Source organism: Tympanuchus pallidicinctus, unplaced genomic scaffold (genome assembly GCF_026119805.1).
Source record: "Tympanuchus pallidicinctus isolate F22 unplaced genomic scaffold, pur_lepc_1.0 scaffold27, whole genome shotgun sequence".
NCBI lineage: Eukaryota > Metazoa > Chordata > Aves > Galliformes > Phasianidae > Tympanuchus > Tympanuchus pallidicinctus.
The window spans coordinates 5,815,148-5,839,099 of NW_026294744.1; the positions used below are offsets into that span (position 1 = coordinate 5,815,148).

At 37.8% G+C, this 23,952-nt stretch overlaps 1 protein-coding gene across 4 annotated transcripts in view; it reads left to right on the plus strand.

Annotated features, from left to right (window-relative positions):
• The window catches only part of SCUBE1 (signal peptide, CUB domain and EGF like domain containing 1), a 204,167-nt gene that overhangs the window by 11,665 nt on the left and 168,550 nt on the right, over positions 1-23,952 (plus strand). For all 4 annotated transcript variants that reach the window (XM_052690637.1, XM_052690638.1, XM_052690639.1 and 1 more), the window contains exon 3: positions 22,050-22,178. In XM_052690637.1, coding sequence (XP_052546597.1) covers positions 22,050-22,178 — 129 coding nt within the window. The remainder of the gene's footprint in view (positions 1-22,049; positions 22,179-23,952) is intronic.

The following is a 23,952-nucleotide window of genomic DNA, read 5'->3' on the forward strand; positions in this document are numbered from 1 at the left end:
AGATTCATTTACATTTACATCACAGTTTGATGAGCCATTTTGTTGAATGCTTTGAATGTTCAGAGTACTTTAGTTCAGTATGTGTTTAATCTTAAGTAGATGTTACCCTTAAAAGTAATTCTCTTTAAGTGCTTTGTTAAATTGATGATACCATCTTATTTTGCTTAGTGCAGTGCCCATCTTCTGCAGCTGAAAAGTATCACGGTTTTTCCTTCAGTGTAAAAAGAAAAGGAAAAAACAAGTCCTTAGATCATTTCATAAGCTAATGTGAGACCTTTGTTTTGCAGGTGCTTTGGACCGTTGTTCCCATGCGTTAGTTTGCATGAAGCACTCTGATGTTATTTTTAATAAAGCACCAAGCTCACGAAACATCAACACTTGAAAAAAAAAAAAAAGGGAGTGATGCGTAATAATGATTTGCTGTTTGTTATTGTTCTGGAGAGGATTCTGATGTACAAGGGTGGCTCCAAAGGTTACACCTCCTGTTTTATTACGTTGGCCCACAGATGGATGTTGATGGAATGGCAGTAGAGGTTGAACCTTCCCACCAATATTCCATTATATTTTGTTGCTGTGTGACAGGTGGTGGCAGAGGGGCAGTCTGGCAAAACAGTGTCTGCTATAGTAGTATGGATGAAGCAAAGACGTGTCACTGAATACTTCCATGTGGGAAAAAATGTCACCCACTGACATTCACCAAGGTTTGCTGACTGTTTGTGGAGAACAAACAGTGAGGTGGTGGGTGATGGGTTTCAGGAGTGGTGACAGTGACAGTGGATTACCTATGCAAGCACAGGTTTTTAGAAGTGTGGCGTGCAGATCTTGTTCATTGCTGGTGAAAAGGCATAGCTAAAAGTGGTGACTATGTTGGAAAACAGTGTTTTGTAGCTGAGCATTTGCTTTACCATACAGTGTTATGCTCTTTGTATCTGATGTGGTATCCATGAAATTAAACAGGAGACATTATTTTTCAGAGCAACCTATGAAGAATGTACTTCAGGGACCAGAGAATGGGAACCACTATAGAAGTAGTTGTTTTCTGTACCTATAATAGCTGACAATACGTAACTGCTTTGCATTCAAGTTCTTGCTGCTCTCAGAAGAAAAATTCACTAGATTTTTTTTGTTCTAACTTTGTTATTTGGAAGCTAGAGCTTCCAAATACTTGCTGTTGAAGCAAGTAGTCTCGCCTGTCACGGAGAAGACATACCTGAAATGGGTTATCCTGTATGAGGAGTATGGGTAATACACATTTAAGTTTTTTTGGCAGCATGTGTGCAGGAGGAAATGTATCTGACTTGATATCTCTAGCAATGTTCATGAATTTTGCTGAGTAGAATTACGCTTTTATTCTTTTTGCATTTTTCCTCTGTTTGCTAAACTTAAAACTCCGTAACAACCATTATTTGGAGATATTCCTTTAATTTTTACTATGAAGTACCAAATTCTGAGTTTATTCAGAAATTCACGTTTTTCTTAAATATTCCCACCTGTCTACAGATTAAAACTATCAAAGTGCTTATTTCCACCTCTTCCTTCCCGCAATCACTTTCTCTTAAACCATTCTAGTCGCTTTTGTAGCGGTACACTTCACCTGATCCTCAATAATATTCTTGATACACCGTGCACCAGATAGGCACGTGCTCAGAGCTGATTGCTTCTGCTTCCTACTGCTAATGGATTTTACCAAGTGTAATCAGGCACACTGGACAAAGGCAGTACTGCCTGCTCTGTGCTTTAGACTGATCTAAAGCCATAAAGCTGCTTCACTATGGGGGATAAATGTGAGCTATTTGCCTATGGGAGGGCAGAGCCTGTTGTTCCAGGCTTTGTTTAAGTGGAACCTTGTGGCTTTTGCTTGGCTTGAATTCCTTGCAAAGCAAATTCACCTCTGATCAGACTGGAACATGCAGACGTATTCAGAGTATAAGGAATAACTAAGAGAATGTGGGCTGCTGGAGCTTCTCTGACCTGTAACTATTTTGACCTGTAAGAGCTAGCCAGAGAACGTGGCAGGAGCAGACCGATATCCTCAGCCTGTTTTCCTGAAATAAAAACCTGAAGACTAAAATGGTTTGTTTGGGAATCATCTTTTTCATTAGGTATAACTGTTCCATTATGCGAAGATGGAAGCAGCTTATTCTGTATGCAAATAGTTTAAGATCTAAGGAGATTATGGCTTCAGAATGGAAGAAGTTTTCTATTGCAGCTCTCTTGAGGGCTTAAACAATGAAAACAACTCCCTCAGATTTTTGTTTATAATATGATTAACCATCCCAGCTGACAAGGAAAAACTGCTTTTTTGTGGCATGGATAAAATCCAAAGTGGTGTCACTAAGGTTTTATGTTAATAGTCACTTCTAAACCTAAATAAAAATTATTTGTGTTCTTTGTGCTTCTAGCACTTTACGTCATTTCACTGTTTCTTTTAAATCTTTTAAACATTCTTTTTCTTCAAGGATATGTGTGAACTGCATGAAAAATAAAATCATTTGCTTGTATTGCATGTGGTCTCATGAAGCAAAACCCAAGAGGGTTTTGTTCCCTGAACAGAGAATACACACAAATCTGTTTTGAATGTCAGCAGCAATTGCATCCATTTTCTGCAATAGCTTATTCACATAACTTGAGTTAATGTAAAAGTTTCTTAAGCACATCTCCGAGTGTTTTCGTTGGGCTTTCTGCAACAAAGTGAATGTGTATGCACATAAGGATACCCATGTGTGCCTGTATTCATTCAGAATACTGTTGTCTGGAGCTATGAAACATAATGTTGAAAGGATTCTAGAAAGGTCAGGAAAAAGTAGTGGTAAGGCAGGGGTAATGCTTTGTAATGTTATGGTCTCTTTATGTCAGAAATATATTTAAGTATCCTGAGGAACTCCAACTTGTGCAGTTGTGCGTCAGCTTGTATCCGAGTAGAACAGTTAGTAGAACATGTTCCCATACAGCTTGAAAGTAGAAGGTTTTTAGTCATTACCATTAATATTGATGCTATGATTGGACACTGGTGGTAGCTGCAGGAGGTTTCAAGGCAAGTGTTATGTGATCGGTAAGGAAGGTAGCAGGCAGATGCTGTAGCCTGCTTGGCAGTGGGAGACTGCATCAATCTTTGTCCTGAGATTACCTGATACGTTGCCTCAGCTAAGAAGAGCCTGGACATAAGGGTGGAGATCTGTCTGAAGGGGGTGCTTTCTGAAAGGACCAGCATGTTTCCAGTGAAGTTGTCATTCATTGCAGAAAATCCTAGTGTTTGTAATTAAAGCCACCTAAATGATCCTGTTTACACGCAGTGCATTCTGTATGCCTCGTGCTTGATGAAGAAGGCTCTCTGGTGCCTGAACCACACTATCTCTTTTATTAAACAAGATCTTTGTGTTTGTGGGGAGTCCTGGAGACTCCAGGTGGTGTTTGAAAGGTTTGCCACTTGGATGTGAGCATTACAGGTGTCCTGCTGGGTGAGAGAAACTTGTGTGGGTGCTTGTCATGTGCTCAGGAGCACAGGGCTCCAGTTCACTCTGCTGATGTTGCTCAAACTTACTGGAATAAATTGATCTTAATAATGAGACCAAGCATGAAGAACTTCAGTTTTTGAAGAACTTGTGAAAGGCAAAAGGTCTGGTAGGAGTGCTTTAAAAGGCTGTTTGTGTAAGTAATGCAAACCACAGGTTGTTTGTTTTTTTTTACCTTAGAGAAGTCCACACGGTATACATCCTCAAAACCTTTATGCTGATTATGAACATAACTAATAAAAGGGGGAATAGGCTGCTGGGAAGCATAATACGTATTTCTTATTACTGACCTATACAAAATCAAGGGAGAAAAGTCATAGTAGGAGCAAACTTTATATATCAAGTCAAAGGATTTGTGGTTTGTGTTTTTCTTTATAATACACAACCATGTAAATAAATGAAGTTCCGCTGAAAATCTAGTTTACCAATAGATTTTTTTAGCTAACTTTATAATCAACAAGGAATTATAAAACCTAATGGCAATACATGTCTTCTGGTCTGAATTAGTCACCAACATGGTCTTTTCTATTATAATAGTTCAAGCTGGTAGGAGTGCTTTAAATGCTTCAAACCATTTAACCTTAATTGCTCAGTTTTAATAGACATTTGCTAACTAAAGGAACCAAATTATAGCTTGAATTAGGCTTTACTAATCTTAATTAAAAGCTCTCCTTTATAATCAGAAACAGCTTAAGCTTAAAACAGTAAGCCATGCTGAAATGACTTATCTTTAAAAGCTGAAGCCCTTTTGATAGTGATTGCTTAGACTGAGTACCATTATTGTCCTTATATTGCATTTAATTAAAAATATGTCCTCCATGTGGTTTTGTTCGTTCTGATAGCTGTAAAATTATTTGGTTGGTGGGGAGTTTACTTTTCCTGTGGTTATTTAAAAACATGTTGCTGCCCTTTGTTAAAGAAGTTTTCTGGGGTCACAAATCTCAAAATGAACGTGTGAATTAGTATAAATATTAACTTCCTGCCTTCCTCCATCCTCAAGTGAATGCTTGTCAGTCACTCAAATTAAATGGTGTGCTAAGAATTTAATTGCAATGTCTAATAATATATTCTGTAATTCATTTGGTTTAACATTTAAATTGTATTTAGGCATTTAATTATGGGCTTTATGTTGCGCTTATTCATGAGGGCTAACTTATAGCAAAAACTAAAGCCTGTTCACTGAGCATGTGGCATCCTAGTAGAATTTCTTTTCATTTCAAGGGTATATGCAAGAAGCAAACGATGGATTTCATTTGTCTGAGTGTGGATCTCAGGAGTACATACCAATATGCTTAAGATCATAGCCTTGCTTTCCCTACATTGTTGATGAAGAGAAATAGGAGTTTCCCGGATGCAGTTTGCCTTGTATGAATGGAGCCATGAATAGATCAGATATATCATGCTTTGAAAATGACAGTCTTCTTCTAACAGGTGTGGACGTCTGCAGCATGCGTGTAGTGAGTGTGTAAAGCTGGATGGTATCTGTGCCGAAGTCTGACATATGTGATGTTTAACTACCACTGAAATTAATGGAAAATATTCTGTACTTAATTGTGCTTTGAATTTGACCAGGACAAGGAATTTTTAGCGTAATCATTCAATCTTATGAAATTCAGCCTTCCAGTTTCTGGTCTACTTTTTAAAAAAATTGAATTTAAAATACACTGCCACCTGTCTAGCGCAGTTATACCCTCCACCGACCCCTATCCAAAAAAAACCCCAAACCAACTAACAATATCCCTACAACCAAAAGCTCTCACTGTTTATTTTAGCATCCATCTCAGAAAGCACTCTAGACAATGTAATGATACTGTTTTAAAAATTGCATAGTTTTTAGTTCCAGTAATTGTGGGCAGTCTGCTTGCATGAACTAAATACAAATTACAGATTCAAATGTACACTAAGCCTGCTAGACCTTAATGTGCCTGCAAGGAACTTGTAAGCAAAGTCACTTGTGCTAGTTATGGAGATGGACAGGCCTTCCAGAATTCCATTTTTATTTGCTTAGTTGTCAGATCTTCGGAACACCTTTTAAACATTTTTCAGGATTACTCCTACTGTCTTGCTGTATGTTCTGTGCTGATGGAGTATGCAAAGACTGTTAAATTATATCCATTACAAGAAGGTAAAATCAGAGCTCTTTCCAGTAGGTTCAAATAACTCCAGTTCCTATCTGTGAAGCACAGCTATGTGTATTTATCTTTCAATATCTTTAGCATCTAAGATGGCTGGACAGAGTTAGACAAAGGATTTGTCTAGGTTGATGTGCAGTCTCTGACAGTGGCCAACAGTTGATGCTTAGGGTAGGCTATTAAAAATTGAACATGGAAGAATGATTGCAACCAGTATCTGCACCTAGTGATTTAGAAATTTTTCAAGCCAAATATTTCATTCAATTTCTTTTTTTAATTCATTTTCCACTTGTAATCTGAAAATGAATTAGGTTTGCTTTAACAAGTATTCTTCAAAACTCATTTGTGGATGGATGTTTAGCCTGTATACTGGAAAATAATTGTATATACACCAGTCTCTTGTGAGCTTCCTGCCTACTGTTACTTACGATGAGCATCACAGAAACTGTCTCTCCACTGTGTTGGCCAAAACCTTACAGAACCAGGTATTAATGTTTGTCTTGACAGCTCACCACATCTTCAGAATGACTGGCCTTCCCCTTTTTCTGAAAATGAGACTTCATTTGGAAAAATCTAACGTCAGTTTTGAAAGACAAATAGATTCTTTGAAAAGCTTGATCTAGATGCTGAATCCAACTTTAGGGGATTTTGGTATTTAAACCAGGAGCCATGAATAAACACCTGAAAACCCTTTATTTCAATTTGAGCCTTTTACTGATGGGTAAAGTCCTCTATTAATCATGGGTGAGTTAGCTAATTAGTGTCCTATTTTCAGTGGATAACTAAGAATGATATTATATGTTCTTTCCTTGACTCTTCATTTCTACGTATTAGAAATGCTGTGAACGTATATCAGATGCAGCCTTAAAACAGAGATTATCTTGAAATACAGGAAGGAGTAAAGAGAAATATAGGGAGCTCATCAAGAGCATTTAAAAAGTGACTTCTCTAATCTAGTTTTATATTTTTGATGTATTGTCCACTTAAAAAACAAAATGTCTGTTTACTGAGTTGTTAATCCAGTCTTTAGTCAAGAGATTTCTACATTTTCTTCTTACCTGTGCATAGTGAAAGAGCCTTGTTGTAAAAGACATTTCATAATAAATAGTCTAAATGAGAGTATTGGAAGTAGCTCTACCAGACTTAACCAACATTTGTATCGACTTACTTTCTTTTATCCCTCTACCGCTGGGGAAGAGAGCAGTGCAGTTATGTTTCTTTGGCTTCCTATTGCATGTTCTGTCAAATGTGTAGTGCTATTTGTGTGCTGCACAGAAGTTTTAGGCCTTCTTTGTTGTTTTTTTTTGCCTAACAACCTCCCCACAGTAACAAGCAAATATATACATTTATAAAAGCTAAATTTCCAGGCTATGAATAAAAGCCATCTTCAATATTTGGTGAATGTCCATGTTACTATTTCTGCTTCTTCAGTTTCTTTTTTTTTTTTTTTTTCTTTTTTTCAATGAGTAGCCTTCAAAGAGCTGGGAGTCCTGGGTGCTTTCTAGTACGGAGCATTTGAATAACTGAGCAAAAATAATTTATTTCTTGGCAGAGCTAGTTACTGCATCTGCTTGCTCTTCCTTTCTCTCTCTCTCTCTTTCTTTGTTTTTTTTTTTTTCTTTTTTTCTCTCTTTCTTTCTTTTTCTTTCGTTCTGTCTGTCTTTTCTTTCTTTTTCTGTGTCTTTCTTTTTCTGTGTCTTTCTTTCATGTCCAAATATCATATGCATGCACATCTTTTGATTGAAAATATTTGATTCACAGTCAGCAGTGGTGTTTTTCAGTGTTGAATTTTAAATTTCTTCCTTACTACTTTTCCTGGACTTTCTTCACTATGAAATATGTGTTTGTACAGCCTGCCCTGGCCTCATCTAACCCTCACCTCTGCGTGCCAGGGAAAGAGAAGTGTGTAGCTTCATCAGCTCCTTTTCAGAGAGCCCCTGCTCTTGCTTACTTCTCTATAAGCCAATGATTCTAGGCAATGTTTTGATAAGACTGTAAAGGGTAATTATGGGAAGAGCTGATGGGCTCCGTGCTGATGGTCAGTATCTATAGATCTGTGTCTAGATGATTGTTCCTCATTAATAGGTTTAAAAAAAAAAAAAAAAGCAACAAAAATACAAAGGCTGTTTGCCACAGGTTTTCAGATTTTTCTCTGTTAATTTTTATCTCTGGTTATAAATAGAGCTCTGGCTCACAGAATCTTGTTTCTGAACAGCTTTTAAGAAGGAAAGCCTACATCTTATCTGATGAGCTCCTTCTAAAGTAAAATTTTAGAAATGTCAGCATGTATCAGTAAAATGGGATGCTGGGTTTCAGGAATAAAAAGCTTGAATCGACAAATTAAATTAATGTAACATTATTTTGAAAATAAAACAGTGACAACTCTTCTGAAAGAAGTGGAAAGCATTTGATCTGTGCTCCTGAGAGTGCTGGTTTGAGCAGTTTGTAAGTCAGTATCAGGTCTTCAAAAGAAAGAAGATCTTTGATCTTGTTTTTGTTCTGTATAGTCTTCGAAGATCCTTTTGAAGCAAAATTATGTATTTGAAGCAAATACAAAATTTAATAAAGTGGTCAGTTCTGATTGTAGTGTTGAATAATAATTAATTAGTAAATAATGAATAATTGTAGTCTTGAATAATTTTACTTAATTTTTTTACTAAAGATGCTGAGTATACTCAGTCTTTCCAAGGACTCGTGAAAACAAACAAATCAATACTTACCATTCTCATGAAAGCATAAATTATATACAGACAATGCATCTGTGTCTGGGCTAGAAAACTGAAATAGTTTTTAAAAAGCACACTCAATGCACAGCGCAACAGAAAAGAGAAGGAAAATAGGAAATCCCCATTACTATTGTAAGAAAAGTGGAATATAAAATGATTCATGTTATAAGTTAGTCAAGTTGTAGGCATTAATAGACTACTCCTGGTGAATTTATTCTGAAGTCTTAAGATATGAGAGTCTTCTGTTTCACTGAGTTTGATGAACCACCCATATTCTTATTTTCAGTAGGTTCTTTATTATAGCTGTTTTACCATCATGTGGACCTACCTAGTGCTAAAGCATCTACAGAATAAATCATTTACAACTGTAGACCTGCTGTCAGAAGACTTAACTGCTGTACAGAGATTGGCACCTCTGCTGGAACACATAGTCTCAAATCCAAGAAGGTTGAAAACTGTGAGTTGTGTAGCCTCTCATACCTCTTGTGGCCTTAGCTGTCTCAGCCTGGCTGTTAATCTGCCAGGAACAAATGAAGCATGAGCTATATGGTATCAATAATTCTTCTATTTTCTCAATGAGAGCTGCCACTGACTCTGAAATAAGCAAGGAGGAATAGCTGCCTTCTGTTCTCCTGCATGAAGGTCCTTGGGAAATAAGTTAATATTCATCCAGTGACTGGTAATAAGATAATCCAATTCAGAGTTGAGGCTTGGGATTGTTTCCTTCTGCCAATGGACAGAAATTTAAAAATGAAATGCAAAGGAATGCTGGAAGTAAACAACTGGCAAATGAGGGAGGTGCTCAGAAAGATGTCAGTATGAATCAAGTAGTTTCACATTTTTAAACATCTTCCTCAACGTTTCTAGATTAATATTTCAATATGAAGATCTAGGAGTAACATTCTAGTGTGATTTACTGAAATTGTTATTGTTAGGATGTATGCACACCAGTTGTGGCAGTAAGACACACGACAATATTCCCCCATTTGATCTCCAAGAACTTGCAGGATTAGATGTGGAAGCAAACATTTGCTGTTATGTTAAAAGAGGGAATTGTGATGGAAATGGCTGTGATTTAGAAGTGGTGGGAAAAATGCTGTCAAATGTTATGTTTCACATTCATAGCAGCTTGTGAACAGGAAATCTCTCTGCTTGAGATTGTCAGGCATGGCAGCTACTAAATAAAGACAGACTCTAAAATGTTATGTGCTCTGCAGGTATCCATCTTTATTTGGGTATCTCACTTGCAGTTCAAAGAACTTGTAGCCAATCTGTTTAAATATCAATTAGGAAAAATGTCAACCCAGAAAAAACTATAATCAAGAGTTCAAGATACCTAGTGTGGGAAGATATATTTTTGTTTTTATCTAGAAAACTGCTTTAATTAACCATGAATGGGGTGGAATGGTCCCAGATCAGTTCCCACTGTGCTGATTAGGATGATAAATATTGCACAACGATAACAATAATGCTCAGGTATATAGATGGAAAATGTATTTGTTCCCCAGGGAAAGAACTCAATTACTTTTTTCTTTTTTTTTTTCTCCATATTAAACAACTGTAGCTGTCAAAAGTCTTCGGACTCCTAAAATTTTTAGCAAAAAATGTTTAAGACACTAATGTTAATGCAGAAGGAAAACTTGTCAGTTAAGCAGTCAGGAACTCTACAGAGTCCTAAATGAAGACTATTCTGTGATGTTTGTTTGATATCCTGACCATTGCTGATCCAGGATTGTTAAGTACACCACCATAAAACATATGTGGCCAGCAAATGGCACCAAGTGCATGCAGAATCTGAGCATTCAGTTCGTATTCCTTTTTAAAATTATTTTTTTAAAGCAATTTGTAGTCCTCCATACTTCAGTGATAACTTTCATGGGTAAAGTACAGGTACTCTGAAGCAGTAATACCGGTCCCAAACTGCAGGCTTTTTGAAAGAATGAATCAAAGCTGGGAGTCTTTTGTCTGTTCTCAGTTTGATGGGCATCCAAATCAGGGATTTGGATCGCCCAGGGGTGAAGTTTCAGTGTTAAAGTCTCCAACTACTAAAAACTTTCCTCCAACTCTTTGAAGTAGAATTTTAAGGAGGAAAGTGCAAAGTAAAGAGAAGAAACTGTGAAGGGGAAAGTGAATTTAAGAAAAATGTAAGGAAGGGAGTCTCCGGAGATTGCGTTTCTTATGAATGAATAAAGAATGTGATGGACATCCATCATTCAATTGTACGTGTAGATTATAAACATTCAGCTACTGCAGAATGTTTGCATTTCCACAGTCTGTTGCCTTGTTCCATTTAACGCTGTGAGTTGGGTCTTTGGAGCTCTGCTAACAGCACTGGGGGCCTGATCTTGTCTAGCATCTTGAGTCTTTGCAAGGGACTCTTTAATTTTTCTTTTATATGCCAAGTGATTATTTGTAGATCACTTACAAAAACTTTCAAAATAATAAGTAAAAACACATCTACTGTTTTTTTTACAGCTGCTAAATTCAGAAGTTTGTGTACTCCTTTGCCTCTTCAGAGGCAATGTCTGTAAGCCTCTGGTTTGCTTTTTCCCCAAAGCAGTCAGTCCAAGTCCTCCCCAAGAAGGGAAGGTGACCCTCTTAAGGCCATCCTTAAGATGGCCCAAGTCTTTGTGACTTTTAATAAATTGCTTTGATCAGTAAAATAATAGGAAAGAAATCGGACACAGAACATCTATGTCCTCTCTAAGTAAGGAGATAGATAACAGTTGTGGTTAGAGAAAAATAACGTAAATAAATTTAATAAATTTAAACAGTCACAGCCTGCAGCCGGTGATTAAATGGGCTCGTGTCTTATCTATCTTACAAGTGCTTATTAAATGTTTTAGGCAAGATAATTTGAGACTGTTTGCAGTGTAAAAAAAAAACGTTTGGTATGGTTTAACCAGCTGGGCATACACGTGTGTAATTTGTTTTGTATTTGTTTCCCCTTCTCCTCTTTTGGACAAAAACTTTAACAAGATAGAAAGTACGATGAATTTTATGCCCAACCTACACCTAATAAAAGGAAGCAAGTTAAACTGCAACAGAATACTTGATGTTTTCCAGGAACCGTGTGAAATGGCTTCCAGAAAAACACCCAACAATGCCACAGATTGCATCCAAACCATCTCCATTCAATTGGCATGACATTTTCATTTTTTATTGCTGTTTTTATATTGGAAAATAGCGCTTTGTGACATTCTTGAAAAAAGTTGTAAAACTGAGTTTATTTTTTGTTTCTTTGTGAATGCACTAATGGGAAAAACATTGGAAGGACAATACTTTTAGTAGAAGGGCTATTGAGAGATTTATGCTTGGGAAAAAGCCCTTCCTATTAATCAGTCTATTGTACCTGTTCTATTCTTTCTTTTCTGTGCTGAGAAACATCAAGCTACTTACTCTGCTTTTACTCCATTCCTATCCTGCTCACCCTTGACCTTGGTTCTTAGAGTAGTCCTAATGGCTATCAAATTTTACAGTTTTCTTGGGCACAAGCATCTTGAAAATATCATGACAACCTGAAAGCCATAAAAACTGCACTGTGTGTTCCTCTTTGATTCATTAGATCGTAATGTTTTGAAGGTCACAACATCTGAAGAATAAAGATGTTAGCATTTATAAGTATTAAAAAAGTACGTCACTATCTCAGGATGTAATAAATGATAGACTTTAATTGGTTTTCTCTTATGGCAAGAAGTGATTTAGGAAGTTTTTCATGGTAAGGGATTTTTGGAAATGGATTTCATTAAAGTAAAGGTCAAGGTTTTGTTTGGAGTAGAAAGAATTTGAATGAATTACATTTTCTTGTTGTTTTTCCATTACTTTTTCTTAAAATTTGGACCTAGAATAAGATGCCAATTCAACTATTGCAGGGGAGCAGAGTATCAGCAGGTAAGGTCAGCTTGAATAGAATTACTAGCATTTTCCCTGTTGATTCAACTATTGCAGATGTTAAGAGCAGAACACTGGAAGTTCAAGTAATTTTGAACATGTGGAAATTTGCTGATGATGAACTCCTTGAGAATCTAATCATTTTAGTACTACTGCTCTGGTTGGACGTTTTCCAGGCAGAGCTGAATTTTTGGCAAATTTGGGTTGTGCTTAACTGAAGCAGACCTTAACCTGTGAGATTTTTCTTCTGGCCTTCAAATCTGGAAGTGGTTCCCTCATTATGGAAAGTACAACTTGATGTATGAAATACAAATGCATTAAATAGTTCAGGTTATCCAGGGTGTGTGTAACTGCTGAAAGTATATTAAATGTAGGATCTGCCAAAGAATCAGAGCATATACAAATACTGCCATGTTGTTTGGTTGTTTTTTTTTTCTATTTTAATCATTTAGTTTGGGGACCGCAAAAGCCATTAAAATAAGTAAGATGCTGATTTGATTATGGTTCAGGTCTTGAGATTGTTTGTATTGTTGTCTGTCTGCATGTTACTTCATTACTGTCTGTTTCCTTAAAAGTAAAGTAACACTCTTGGTGTTATGTTGCTGCTGCTTCTGAGTTTGGAAGTGGGAACAAGATAATTAATTGCTGATCCTATCTCTGGTATCTCTTTACCGTGAGTCTCAGGAAACATGTCTTCCTGGCTCCATAAAGCCAATGAAAAAAACTGCCTTGACTTCTCTGGGGTTGGGATTTCACCTCTGACCATGTCACCTCTAGATACTACAAGATATTACTTCTTTTCACAGCATCCGAAAACAAGGTTGCATAAAAGTACACGGTGAGGAAAAACAACTCTCCTTCTACTCTACTCTTAATCGTATAGTATCTGGAACCTATTTTTCTTTTTATTATTATTATTATTATTATTATTATTATTATTATTATTATTATTATTATTATTTGTGGAAGTGAAGATGCTGTTGTAGTCCTTAGAGAAACAGTGACTGAAACTCAGTAATGAATCCATAAAAATTCTTGAAGGCCTTTCAAGAGGGAAGCCATTAAAAGTGCAAAATATTACCACATGGAAATAAGCGTTCCAGCATTTTGCGATGTCCTTTGCTGCATAACAGTTCTGGATAAGCAGACAACATATGCAACTGCAGAACGGTCATATGCACAAAGTGACTGATGAATACAGAATTCTGCAAGTGGTACTTTTTGTCCTCTATAGGTAAAACGGATGGGCTGCAACCTCTCACCATGCAAGACTTTAAATATGATGTTACTTAATATCTCCATAATGTTCCTTTGGCAGTGTTTCGTTTAAAGCAGCAAAATGAATAGACGAAGATAAAAGCAGAAATACTTTTCTCTTTAGATGTTGAATAAATATACAAATTTATCCATCGAGATACTCTAGCAAGGAATTTAATATTTATTTTTCTAACTGTTTTATGGATCTAACTCTTTAGGAAATACCCCTCAGCTCTGTAATATATCTGTATGCTAAGTTTTGTTCATGGTTCTCTAATTTAGAAAAAAGTTGATGTGAGCAGACAGCTTCCTTTGGCTATTTATTTTAAAATGTCCAAGCACATAAATTATTCCTTTCAAAGTCAATTGCAATTTGTGTTTACTAAATTAACTCCAGATCCTTCCTTACATTAGTCATATTGAAATACTTTCCAATGAACCCACATTTTACCCAGTTCTATCCCTATTTTGAAGTACTACTGTGTGGTGACTTCTGGGACCTGTGTCCTTGATAAGTGTCAAGGTAAAGGTTTTTAGAATGCATGCTTTCCCATTTTTTGTAGAAATCTGTAGAGTACAACACTGAAGGCTGAATTTGGCTCATTGACTTTCAGCGCTCAGCCCTTCTTCCCCTTTGCATGCTAATAGCCCTAAGGCTTCTCCAGCAGCTTAGCTGTGACACCAATCCAAAATTTGTCAGTTCCACACAGACGTTTCCTTTGATTTCAGTGGCTTTGCCCATAATGGTCTGTAGCTGTGCTGACAAATACATTTTGTTTTATGTGTTGTAAGGACTTTTGGACATCGAAGAACTTAATGAATGGCAAGTGGTTTCATTAAGACTGGGAAAGGACTTTGCTGGAGGTGGTTTTTATACTTTTCTGGGACAAAGTCTGTGCAGCCTTCTAGCAAAGATTGTTAGTGCTTGGAAAAGATGGCTAGCAAACAGCAAATTTCATTACATCAGGATGAAACTGAGTAGACAAAATGGAAACTAGCATTTTCCTCACCCAGTTTTGCAGTTTGGTTTGTATTTTGGACATTAGTTGTTACGTAGTGATGTGTCTTCTACTTTCCGCTGAAATCAGAAAGCTGAGTTACTGTGTTACCAAAAGCTGAAGAGATCAATTCTTGTTTTATTTTGAACTTTTCTTAGCCAAGTTGTTTGTGCTCCTGGAAGATTTGCTTCTGGAAGTTTATAAATCACAGTGACTTTGTGACATTTCTGAGAGAGCCATCCCTTTGCAGAATACATAAAAGAAACGCATTTCTGTGCTGTTGTGTCTCACTTACAATAATGGAAGAAGACTCAGTTGCTGTGAGATGGATGCAGGTCCTGCCAGACTAAAAGGAATTAGGTTGCATAATAAAAGGCAACTTCACATTCTCTTCTTGTAAATGAAATACAGTGTTTGAAAATTACAGCACTTCTGTGTGGTATTAAATGCTAGGATTCTGTCAGACATCTGGCCAAGTTCTTTAAAAAATGTTTTCGAATCCTTACATAATAGTATCATTCTGGATGTGCCTTTCAAGTCACACCGCTGCTTGTTGTTGATGAAAGAGGACAGCAGCAGTGCATGGAATTACTGCATTCCCTAAAGATGCTGATAGTTCTTTCCCAGCTACAACAATGAGGCTCACCTCTGCTTTCGAGTAGGATATCTATTGTACTATCCAAGCTTCTTACATCCTGAGAAATAATTGAACCTGTGCAGTTACTCCCAATAAGCGATCTTTTTATTTCTCTCCCCCCACTCCCTGATAATAGTATATTTTAAAACTTTTGAAACAAGCAGTGGATTTACAAGATTTTCCAAACAAGTTCCAGAAAGGTCTTGCTCACCAGCAACTGAAAATGTGGTTGTACACTTCCAGCTTTGGCCTTGGGAGTTGCTATCTCACTTGAACATAGTAAGCCCAAGTAGGTTTTTCGCAGACTATATCACTGTTTTAAATATCCCTATACTAAGCCTGGAGTATTTAATGGTTGTTGTTGTTTTTTTTTTTCTGGGGTCCTATAATTGCTGCCATTGTAATTCCGTATGAAATGTGTTCCTCCTGGAGAGAAAGCTGCAATACTTTTCTAAGGAAACCTATTCCGACATTTTCTTTACCACAGAATTGCAAAATAGGAGTCTCACCCTCTTGTTTAAATTGGTTCCCTATGGCAGGTTACACAGGAAAGCATCCGGACTGGTTCTGAATATCTCCAGAGAAGGAGACTCTACAGCCTCTCTGGGCAACCTGTTCCAGTGCTCCGTCACCCTCACAGTAAAGCAGCTTTTCCTCACGTCCAGATGGAACTTCTTACTTCCACTTTGTACCCATTGCCCCTTGTCCTGTTGCTGGGCACCACTGAAAGCAACCTGGCTCCATCCACTTGACTCTGTCCCATTAGATATTTATAAGCATTGATCAGATCCCCTCTCAGTCTTCTCTACGCTAAACAGTCCCAAGGTTTTCAGTCCTTCCTCATATGGAAAATGCTCCAGGCCCCTCATCATCTTTTGTGTCACTTCACTGGGTTCTCCAGAGGTTCCCTGTCCTTCTTCAACTGGGGAGCGCAGAACTGGATGCAGCACTCCAGATATGGCTTCACCAGGATAGAGAAGAGGGGAAGAGAACCTCCCTCGACTTGCTGCCTGTGATCTCTTTAGTGCACTATCAGTCACTCCAAGAGTTGCTTATCTGCATGGCTAGAATTATCTGGATTAAAAACTTGGAAAGTATTTTGCTAATCTGGTTAAAACTGTTGGCTTCCAACTGAGAGCTAGACTGCAGCAGATCTTGCTAATTCAGCATTGCATGTACTGCTTATTTTGTTCTGTGTTGTGGCAGTTCTTTCATGATGAATAACGTTTTAAAGTGACCAAACACTACAAAACCTTTATGGTTAGTAGAATCTACAAAACTAATGGAAACAGCTAACTTTCTGCTTAGAGCTGTTTGGAGCCCAGAATTCAATTAACACCCAATTCTGTCAATTACAGGAAGAAAATGGTAATAGGATATGATCTAAACAAAAGGAAGCAAACATAGCTGGCCCCTGGAAATTTTGAGTTTTATTGCAGACAAAATTAAGAGCAAGCCTACCGTCCTTACGTGTTTGAATGCACTCCTTTTGTGTTTATTGCTGTATTAGGCTTACTGAATAAGCCATATCCTGCCATGTCACTTGTAATATTCTGCCTGTGAACTAGTTTTCAACACTTTCACTGATGTATTCTTTAAAGAATGTCCTCTTTCAAGATGGAGTGGTGTTTGTGTTGTTTGCTGGTACTATGTCTGCATTTCTCTTGGAGCAACTGGAGCTTGAAACAAGTTCAACCTTTCAACTTTGTAGGCTTTGTACAGGTTTTTGGTGGGGGTTTATTGAATAATTTTTCTTTAGTGATGGTTTGTTTTATTTATTTGTTTATTTTTAAAGTTTGAAGATCACCAGCCTTATCCTCTTAGTGTTTTATTAACAGTACTGGACAATTCCAGTCAGCCAACAGATGATATCTTTTAAATAACATGGAGGGGGAATGTTTAGCTTCACTCCTTGTTTTTAGCCTTCCTGAGGTACAAAAGGGAGAAGTAGTCCTCTAACCCTGTGGGAAAATTTAACATAAGTAGAACTTCTTGAGAGAAAGAGGTAGAAAGAATCTGTCTCTTTAATTATTTTTTCTGGTTGAGCTATCTGTTAGATTACCCTTTCTGGAACTTAAGTATCAGTTAAGCGCCTTGAGTTCCTGATCATGGTGTGGATTTTTAGAAATCAGTATTATATGAAGAAAAAGACTTTATATTACTTTGATTTTTGTCTCTTTGGAAGGCTCTCCTGTCACTTACTTAAAAATATAGTCCTGCTTGATTCACTGTTTGAAAAAAGGAAATAAATTCATCAGGGCTCTGTAGTCTGATGAACATAACAACTGATTGCACCTTCTTCTGAAGAATCTTGGTGCTGGATGAAAGTTAAAAGCAAATCTGAAAGTGAAGTTACCTTGGAGTACAGACCTGACATTGAAATAATGTTACATGCTTTTCTGTTGTTGAGTTGGCCCATTGAAACAAGGCATAACTGTAAGTCTCTGCTTTTGTGAAAATGATAGGAAGTTTTTGAAAATATTCATGAATGGCAGTGTAAGCTGCAAATATTTGTTAAGTGGAGATGTGTAGAAGACTCTGGAAATGTACACCCAGATTCACTGGGCTACAAATACAGGAGAGCTTCTCTGAGACTTTGCAACACTACAGTGCAAATATGTTCAGAGGGGACCCAATAAGCAGTAACTGATTTTCTGGTTATCATTTTTAGGAAAAATCACAGAGGAAGCTATTTGTTGTCATACTGGGAGGTAGAGTACATCCACAGGCTGTGCTGACGTGGGTCTTGTACAACTAATGGACGGAAACACTTAGTGAAAGATGGGAACTCTTCAAATCAGAGCAATGATTGAAAGATTAGAAAGTTTACATTTTAGCAATAGGTAGTATTTTTATTAGGAAGAACCTGTCTCCACTTACTTATTTCCAATATTTTTGTTGTGCTGAATGCTGATTTACAAAAAAAAAAAAATTCACTGGTTTTGCAGGTGAAATTAAGTTAGTAATTCTCATTTTGAGCTCCTAAGGAGATTGCAGAGGGAGGCCTTCAGAGCTGTTAGATAGAAGTGGAAGGAGACGTAGGCTACTCTGAGCTCTAGGGAGATTTTCAGGATAGGCAGATCAGGTTGGGGTGGCTTGGAAAGAAGCTGAGGAGAGGACCTTTCATCTGATGGACCATGGAATCATTAAGATTGGAAAAGACCTTCAAGATAATCTGGTCCCTAAGTATTACATCTACCTACATCTACGTTAGGTGTTCCTTAAACACCTCCAGGAGTGGTGACTGCACCACCTCCCTGGACAGACTGTTTCAATGCCTCACCACTCTTTCTGAGAAAAAATTCATCCTGATATCTAATCTGAACCTCCCCTGGCACAGTTTGAGGTCATTCCCTTATGTCCTATTGCTAGTTACCATGAAGAAGAGGCTGAACCTCACCTTGCCACAACCTCCTTTCAGGGAGTTGCAGAGAGCAATAAGGTCTCCTCTGAGCCTCCTCTTCTCCAGATTAAACAATCCCTGTTCCCTCAGCTGTTCCTCCTAAGGGTTATGTTCCGGACCCTTCACCATTTTTTTTTTGGCTTTCTCTGGGCACACTCCAGGGCCTCGATGTCTTTCTTGTATTGAGAGGCCCAAAACTGAGCACAGTACTCGAGGTGCAGCCTCAGCAGAGCTGAGTACAGGGGAACAATTACCTCCCTGCTCCTGCTGGCAACTCTATTTCTGCTACAAGCCATTGGCTTTCTTGGGTCACTTGGGCACACTGCTAGCTCATGTTCAGGTCAGCATTGACCAACACCCTGAGATCTATATCCACCACACAGCTTTCCAAACACTCTGCCCCAAGCCTATAGTGTTGCTTGGGGTTGTTATGGCTGGAGTGCCACACTTGGTCTTGTTAAATTTAACCCTGTTGGCTTCAGCTCAGCAATCCAGCCTGTCCAGATTTCTCTGTATGGCCTTTCTACCCTCAGGTGGACAGACACTTCCTCCCAACTTGGTGTCATCTGTACATGTACTGAGGGTACGCTCAATTCCTTCATCCAGATCATTAATAAAGATATCAGACAGGATAGGCTAGTACCAACCCCTGGGAAATGTCACTCGTGATTTGTCACTCCATGTCACTCGTCACCAGCTGGATTTAACTCCATTCATCACCACTCTCTGGATTCAGCCTTCCAGCCAATTCTTTATCCAGCAAAAGGTGTACCTGTCCAAGCCATGGGCTGACAGCTTACCCAGGAGAATACTGTGGGAGACAATGTGAATGGCTTTGCTAAAGTGTAGGTAGACTACATATTGACATCCTTACCCTCATCCACTAGGCGGATCACTTGATCATACAAGGAAATCAGGTTGGTCAAGCAGGACCTGCCTTTCATGAAACAGTGATGGCTGGGCCTGATTCCCTGGTTGTCCTGTACATGTTGTGTGATCTCACTCACGATGGTCTGTTTCATTAGCTTCCCCAGCACCAAGGTCAGGCTGGCAGGCCTGTAGTTCCCTGGATCCTCCTTATGACCTTTGCTGAGTCACATTGGCAAGCTCTCCATTTGTCCAAGATCACTGATAGATGGTAGAAAGCACCTTGGCAATCACCTCTGCCAGCTCCGTCAGCACCATTGGGTGGATCTCATCTGGCCCCATGGACTTGTGACAGTCCAGGTGGAGTAGCAGGTCTCTAACTGTTTCTGTCTGAACTGGGGAGGTGGGGGAGGCTATTCTGTACGTCATCCCAGATTTTCGGGTCAGGAGGCTGAGTCCCCTGAGCATAACTGATCTGATCATGTGTCTCAAAAGACTGTGCAAGGAGAGGCAAACTTAGGTTCAAGCAAAGGACCAGAAATGTACGAAGATTCCCTGGGTGACTGAGTTCCAGCTGTCTTTTCAGAAGCATTTGGTTTTCCCAGACTACCTTGCTGTTTTGCCATTGTATCTTGGTATGATACCAGGTAGTGAATCTTTTCTGGTGGTAATTTTAGAAGTTCTTTTGTATTTCATTTTATTCCTAAAATGTCTGTGTAAACCTACTACAGAAATACTCTAGTCACCTTTGCAATGAAAGGCACATTTGAAATGCATGACCAGGATAGTTTTAATGTACCAAAAGATGATTTCCTAAGGATTATTTTAACTCTGCATCATGCAGCATGTAACTTAGGGACAGTAGCTAGTAGTTTTGGTCTAGCATGCCATAGATTTAGAGCTGATAGCAGGACGGAAGGCTGTCTGTAATTGTTAATTTTTAGTTGGCTGATGTGCACTGCTGAATGATCCACATCAGCAATTGTAGTACTGACATCCCGTCTGTGTGTCAAAATATAATTTGTAGAAAGAACAAAGTTTGCACTTTCCAGAATGAGCGAAGAAGTGATTTTTGTGTGAGTCAGGGAAGATCATATAAGAATTGTTTGCATTTGAAGCTGTCACAAGGCTATATAGATCCATCTGTGTCCGTGATAGAGGGACAGCAGGCACACAGGCTGGGGTGGGGGGGTTGTCAATAGTTTATGGGTCAGTTCGGCCCAGTTCTGTGACTGGGGAAGGGGACCCATGGGCCCATGTCCTGGGAAAGGAAAAGCGGGAAGGGTAGGGAGATGGGAGATGGGCCTAAAAACAGAACAGCAGCAACAATCTGAGGAGGAAAGTTAATTTACTAAGTATATCAGAATGCAAGATAGCACAATATAATACAATATATAATTGAAACTGAGGCTAATAAATCAAATAAAATGAGAGAGTGTCCAAAACCGAAGGCCTTACTCTGAATTGAAGGTGAAATGGCTGGGGAGCACACCCAGTAGCGAGACAGAAAGTGAGTCCTGTGACTTGCCTGAACCTTTATCTTCCCCTCTGAACGCAGAGTCCTTTGGGGTATGAAATTCTTCTCTTCTGAGAGCTAAGCATTTGGAAAATCTGTGGTTCATGGAAGTGGGGCATTAACTCTTAAACTCCCAGTGCTTTACATGATGTTGTGATGTGGAATACCAATAACAAAAATCATAAAACCACAAAAGAAGCAGAATGCATCTTTTCCTATTCATTCTATTTCATGATATATAAAAATAATTTATAATAATTCTAGCATACTTGCTAAGAATAAAATTTTAGATTTTGTTGTTGTTGTTGACATATTTATATTAATATGGCAAATTTTAATAGGACTTGTTTTCTGGGGTAGGAAGCAAGAGAGATAAAACTATACCGTGTTATCAAGAGCAACTTCATGGTCCTCAGTGGACAGTGACAGCTATTTCAGAAATTGTGCTTTTCAAGATTTATTGCAAGAAAAGCAGCTTTATATTTTGTGAGGAGTAGATCAAATCATTATTATACTGAGAAAACTTTTTTTCTGATTAAAGAAAACATACTTTCATCTTATGTATTATGCCATGTTAATAGTATGTTTCAGATAGATGTTTTTGCTACCAAGTCAAACATCTGACAAGGTGGTGGAGTCGTCATCCTTGTCAGTGTTCAAGAGGCATCTGGATGAGGAGCTACAAGATATGGTTTAGTGGCTTGTGGCAGCATTGGTAACGGAAGGACAGTTAGACTAGATGATCTTGTAGGTTCTTTCCAGCCTTGTGATTTCATGATTCTATTATTTTAATGCATCGTCTGCTTGATTATTTAAAATAGAAAAATACAGTTTAAAGAGAAAAATGTACACAAATAACTTAAAAAAATAAATCTGACAACATGTAATTGTTTCCCCTGTTGATGCTGTCATTACTTTGGATGGAATGTCCTATGCTGAAACTTGCTGAATTTAGTCTCATACAATCTGCATTTATTCTGTCAGTAATTCTCTTGGATGAATAATATAATAATTAGGATCATACTTGTATTCAAACTTACTTTTGATTGGAGAAATTTTTCTCTTAGAATCATCTTTTTACAATTTTTTTATCCTCCTTTTATATTTTAGATATTGATGAATGTGAAAATGACTTCTACAATGGGGGTTGTGTCCATGAGTGCATCAACATTCCTGGCAACTACAGATGTACATGCTATGATGGGTTCATGTTGGCCCATGATGGCCACAACTGTCTTGGTAAGTAGCGAATGCTGGAAAGAAAGTTTCGTTTCATGGCTGTGGCAAGAGTCTGATGATTTGGTTGCATTTTATTTTGTAAAAAATCTGATTCAGATCCAATTGAAGAAGTTGAAATGCGTCCATTGACTCCAGAGTTGTTTAGATCAGATTCTTAAAGTTGGCACTCATCATCCTATCATACTCCAGTCAGATTATGTGTTCCTAACACTGGAGGCCAAGGTGGTGAGGGTTTTTACACAAACCCTGTGCTGGATACTTGGGTTTTTTTTTTAAAAAAAGTAATCTGTCCTATTCACTTCAATATATTTTGCCTATTTCTTCCAAATTTTGTAATTCCAGTCATTTATTTAAAGCTCACTCCCCACCCTTTTTTCCTTCTTAGGGTAACATATTTCAAGGATGTTCTGTATGAACATAGGTTACTAAGCATTAGAAGTGCAAATTTGTGTTGTTTCTTTGTTTGTTTTTATGAAGGAGTACTTGGATAATAAAACAAGGCAGAAGAGTAGTTATTAATAGATGTTTACAAAGGGGATGGGCACAGTCCACTAACTTTATAAAAAGAGGTTGAAGATGTTAGTTGCTTCAGCAGTTTTTAGGATTTAGGTACCGGGAATTTTGATTCATGTTCATTGCTTTGTTTTAAATAGGTGGATCTTATCCAATGTACTCCAAAAAAAAAACATGTGTTTTGTTTAAATTTCTTCACACCAATTACCTGGAAATGAACCTGATCGCTACATCCAGTTTCTCATACCTGCTTGCTGGGTAGTCATTTTAGTTATAGCTTAGTGTCTAGTGACTATCTTTCTCATTATTCCCAACATAAGTGCGAGGAACACTGTTTGATGCAGTCCCAAATTCGGTTTGAGTTAACGTGCATAAAAAAGTGTAGAAAAGGGATATTTCATCTGGACATAATAATGTCCAGTAACATCAGCCTGCGCTCACTGAAGCTGTGTAACAACTAGAATTTCTGAGCAAATTTCTGCTTAGCCTTTTAATAGATGTATTTCATACTTCGTTCACTTTCAAATGAAGTAATATTTATTCAGATGGATTATACATCCTGACCATTGACAAGTTTTTGACACAAACTTCCGAATTTCATTTATCATAGAACAGACTAAATAGATTTATTTGTGTAAACCTGAGGTGGCCAAATGATTAATTGTGCAGGAGGTATTTCTTACAAAAAGAGCAGCCAGCCATTCATTTTCAAAAAAAAAAAAGAAAGAAAGAAAGAAAGAAAAACTCTATTTATATTAATTTTCATACATATCTCTCAATGAAACAGGACAGCTATTTGGAATTCAAATAAATGTGTAGATATATTGTTTCTAACAGCTTGCTACTATCAAATTTGTTTCCAGTTATTCCTGTAGAAGTAGGGAAAAATATACTAGCAATTATGAACAGCAAAATGAGTGACCTGATAAAAGATGAACCTTTCAGACCTGTGGGATTATCTTGGACCCATGCTGTGTTGTTCTTCTCTGATCATGCAAGATGCAGGCTGGATCCACAGAGATAAATGGATTTCTAATTTTCTTTTCATAGATTTCTACTTAAACTCTTGATTTTGGCACAGATAAGGAAAAGACAATAATATAAACCACTGTGTTTAACAGGTGGATCTGGTTTCGAGTATTGGTCCAAAGCTTACCAAGATAGTTGTGAGAATCATATTCACATTCTTGGAGCTAGCATTCTGTATTACTCCAAGAATGTTAGGAACATGTTTCCACTAGAAGAGAATCAGTGAACAGAT